At 61.4% G+C, this 4,374-nt stretch overlaps 1 protein-coding gene across 1 annotated transcript in view; it reads left to right on the top strand.

The window, feature by feature from the left end:
* Positions 1 to 1,121: 1,121 nt before the first annotated feature.
* SFTPB (surfactant protein B) overlaps positions 1,122 to 4,374 on the top strand; it is a 21,954-nt gene continuing 18,701 nt past the window's right edge. The window contains exons 1-4 of the mRNA XM_036436153.2: positions 1,122 to 1,182; positions 1,529 to 1,659; positions 2,668 to 2,739; positions 2,994 to 3,119. Coding sequence (XP_036292046.1) covers positions 1,122 to 1,182; positions 1,529 to 1,659; positions 2,668 to 2,739; positions 2,994 to 3,119 — 390 coding nt within the window. The remainder of the gene's footprint in view (positions 1,183 to 1,528; positions 1,660 to 2,667; positions 2,740 to 2,993; positions 3,120 to 4,374) is intronic.

Below are 4,374 nucleotides of genomic sequence, written 5' to 3'. Positions count from 1 at the left end.
CCCGACCACACCGTGAGTGTTATTTGAGCACCTCCCAGAGTCTAGAGCAGTGGCCGGCAAACTGCGGCTCGAGAGCCACATGCAGCTCTTTGGCCCCTTGAGTGTGGCTCTTCCACATTTACCACGGGCTGGGCGAGTCTATTTTGAAGACGCGGCGTTAGAAGAAGTTTAAGTTTAAAAAAATGTGGCTCTCGAAAGAAATGTCAATCGTTGTCCTGCTGCTATTTGGCTCTGTTGACGAATGAGTTTGCCGAGCCCTGGTCTAGAGGGCCCCGCAGCCATCAGACAACCTGATCACCCAGTGGTGGCGCGAGTGGAGCATCTGCCCCGGGTCACATGGTGTGCTTTCCCGTGTGCCCTGCCCAGGGGGCCTGGCCTGAGCGCTCTGCAGCCGCAGAGGCCAGTTTCTTTCTCCTGAACCACCAGCTGTGCCCAGCCCCTGCCTGGAGGACACAGCACGTCCCCCGGACAGGTCTGTCCCACAGCCACTCGGGGGTTCTCAGCCCTACATCCTCGTCTCAGGCTCTCTGGCCCTCTGTTTCCTCTTAGTTTCATGTAAACACTTCTGACTAAAGCCAGACGTGTGTCACAGAAACAGAGGCACTTCCTGGGGGGGGGGGGGGGTCTGGGCGGTGAGGGGGCACATGGCCCGGGGGTCCGCCCTGCCCCTCCGGTGCTTGCCCTGGGTCAAGAGCCGGGCAGGAAGCTCTGAAGAGTGTTGCTCAAGAGCAGAGGAAGCCCAAGAGGCCCGGGGTGGAGGCGGGAAGGGTCGCTCGGGCGGCCCTGGCCTGCCTCAGTTTCTCTCCAGCAGCTCGAGAGATGGGGCCAGATGTGGAGGCTCCGAGCCCGCTGGTGGGAGGAAGCCGGAGTCCAGGCCCTGGGAGTGAGAGCAGCAGGCAAAGGCAGCAGTGGAACGGGCAGCAGGTGGGGAGGGAGGAAGGGAAGGGGAGGGGGGCAAGCGGGAGTGTCGCTGCCGGGAAAAGGTGGGGTCAAAGCACCTGAAGGGCCCTCCAGGACAGAGGCAAACACTGAGGTCACCCCGCCCCACACAGCCCTGCCCCAGGTCCCGCCCGCACCTATAAGGCCCACCTCGGGCAGAGCGTCCAGGCTGGGGAGGTGCCATGGCCAAGTCTCTGCAGCTGTGGCTGCTGCTGCTGCCCACACTCTGGGGCCCGGGTGCTGGTGAGTCTCCCAGCTCCTCTCACCTCTCCCCCTCCCCTCCCTGCCCCGGGGCCAGGGGCTGAGGGGCTTCAGGCCATCTTCACCGCTGCCTGAGCTCCCTGAGCTCCCTGAGCTCCGGCTCCCTAGTCTGGGTGTTATCCTCGTTGTAACGATGGGGAAGCTGAGGCTCAGGGGGGCCCCAGGGCCTGTCCGATGTCACACCTGCTGGGCTCTAGGCTGGTGGAACCCAGAGCTGCCTGACTTCAGCGCGTTCAACGGCCAAGCGTTGCCAGTAAAACTGGGCTTGGAGGTTGGCGAGGTTAGGGTGCCAGCTGTTGGATCCAAAGGTTGCTCTGACCCCAAACAGAACCTGCAGGGACCACCTCCTCCCTGGCCTGTGCCCAGGGCCCTGAGTTTTGGTGCCAAAGCCTGGAGCAAGCATTGCAGTGCAGAGCACTGGGGCACTGCCTGCAGGAGGTCTGGGGACGTGCGGAGCCCGTGAGTACCACCCAAGGGTGCACGGGGATGACTGTCTGGAGAGAGAGTGCTGGGCAGACTCTGGATAAGTCTGGGGGATTGGAGCCCCCATAGGGGGTGGGTGAGGTGGGATGGGATGGGATGGGATGGGATGGATGGGATGGATGGGATGGGATGGATGGGATGGATGAGATGGGATGGGGTGGGATGGGATGGGGTGGGATGGGATGGGGTGGGATGAGATGGATGGGATGAATGGATGGGATGGGATGGATGGGATGGATGGATGGGTTGGATGGGATGGATGGGATGGGATGGGATGGGATGGATGGATGGGATGGATGGGATGGGATGGGATGGATGGATGGGATGGATGGGATGGGATGGGATGGATGGATGGGATGGATGGGATGGGATGGGATGGGATGGATGGGATGGGATGGATGGGATGGGATGGGATGGGATGGGGTGGGATGGGATGGATGGGATGAATGGATGGGTTGGGATGGGATGGATGGGATGGGATGGGATGGGATGGGATGGATGGGATGGGATGGATGGGATGGATGGGATGGGATGGATGGGATGGGATGGATGGGGTGGGATGGGATGGGATGGGTGGGATGGGATGGGATGGATGGGATGGATGGGATGGGATGGATGGGATGGGATGGGATGGGATGGATGGCATGGGATGGATGGGATGGATGGATGGGATGGATGGGATGGGATGGATGGGGTGGGATGGGATGGGATGGGATGGGGTGGGATGGGATGGGATGGATGGGATGGATGGGATGGATGGGATGGATGGGATGGGATGGGATGGATGGGATGGGATGGATGGGATGGGGTGGGGTGGGATGAAATGAGGTGGGTGAGATGGGGTGAAATGGGGTGAGGTGGGTGAATGGGGTAGGATGTGATGGTGGGTAGTTGTCTGTCATCCTCTGCCTGAAAGAGCCTCGCCTACTTGAGCTGGGGGCCTGCCCCTCCCTCATGTCCTCACCTTGGGGTCCCCGTCCCCAGGATAACCTGTGCCAGGAATGCAGTGACATCGTCCTCATCCTCACCAACATGACCAAGGAGGCTGTTTTCCAGGTGACAAGGCCAGACCTGGAGGAAGGTTGGGGCCAGTAGGTGGGACAGGGCAGGAAGAGGTTCTCCTCTTAACAGGGCCATTTCCCGGCCAAGGGTGAGCCCTGGGGCTCCGGCCCTGCTGGCCAGGAGAGGCTCGGGGGGAGCTCAGCCGGAGGAGGCTGTTCCTGGGAGGAGGGCCGACCCCTGTGCCCGAGGAGAGGGAGGCCGGCCACAGGGAGGCCGCTGACTGTCCTCCCCGCGGCCGCGGCCCCCAGGACGCCATGCGGAAGCTCCTGGAGCGGGAGTGCGACGTCCTGCCCCTGAAGCTGCTGGTGCCCAAGTGCCGCCAAGTGCTCGACACCTACTTCCCGCTGCTCATCGACTACTTCCAGAGCCAGATCGTGAGGCCGCCCGCCCAGCCCCCGGGGATGTCACACACAGACCCTGCCCACCGCCAGCACACACACACACACCACACACACCACACACACCACTCCCACCACACACACCACACACACCACTCCCACCACACACACCACACACACCACTCCCACCACTCCCACCACACACACCACTCCCACCACTCCCACCACACACACCACTCCCACCACACACACCACACACACCACTCCCACCACTCCCACCACTCCCACCACACACACCACTCCCACCACACACACCACTCCCACCACACACACCACACACACCACACACACCACACACACCACTCCCACCACACACACCACACACACCACACACACCCACCACACACACCACACACACCACACACCACACCACTCCCACCACACACACCACACACACCACTCCCACCACACACACCACACACACCACTCCCACCACACACACCACACACACCACTCCCACCACACACACCACACACACCCACACACACACCACACACACCACACACACCACACACACACACCACTCCCACCACACACACCACACACACCACACACACCACACACACCACTCCCACCACACACACCACACACACCACACACACCACACACACCACACACACCACACCCACCACACACACCACACACACCCACCACACCACCACACACACCACACACACCACACACACCACACACACCACACACACCACTCCCACCACACACACACCACACACACCACACACACAACACACACCACACACACCACACACACCACACACACCACTCCCACCACACACACCACACACACCACACACACCACACACACCACACACACCACACACACCACACACACCACTCCCACCACACACACCACACACACCACACACACCACTCCCACCACACACACCACACACACCACTCCCACCACACACACCACTCCCACCACACACACCACACACACCACTCCCACCACACACACCACACACACCACACACACCACTCCCACCACACACACCACTCCCACCACACACACCACACACACCACTCCCACCACACACACCACACACACCACACACACCACACACACCACACACACCACACACACCACTCCCACCACACACACCACCCCCCACACACACCACACACCCACTCCCACCCACACACACACCACACACCACCACACACCACCACAACACACCACACCACAAACACACCACCCACCACACACAACCAC

Source organism: Pipistrellus kuhlii, unplaced genomic scaffold (genome assembly GCF_014108245.1).
Source record: "Pipistrellus kuhlii isolate mPipKuh1 unplaced genomic scaffold, mPipKuh1.p scaffold_m20_p_13, whole genome shotgun sequence".
Taxonomy (NCBI): Eukaryota; Metazoa; Chordata; class Mammalia; order Chiroptera; family Vespertilionidae; genus Pipistrellus; species Pipistrellus kuhlii.
This window is presented reverse-complemented; position numbering and strand designations above follow the sequence as displayed.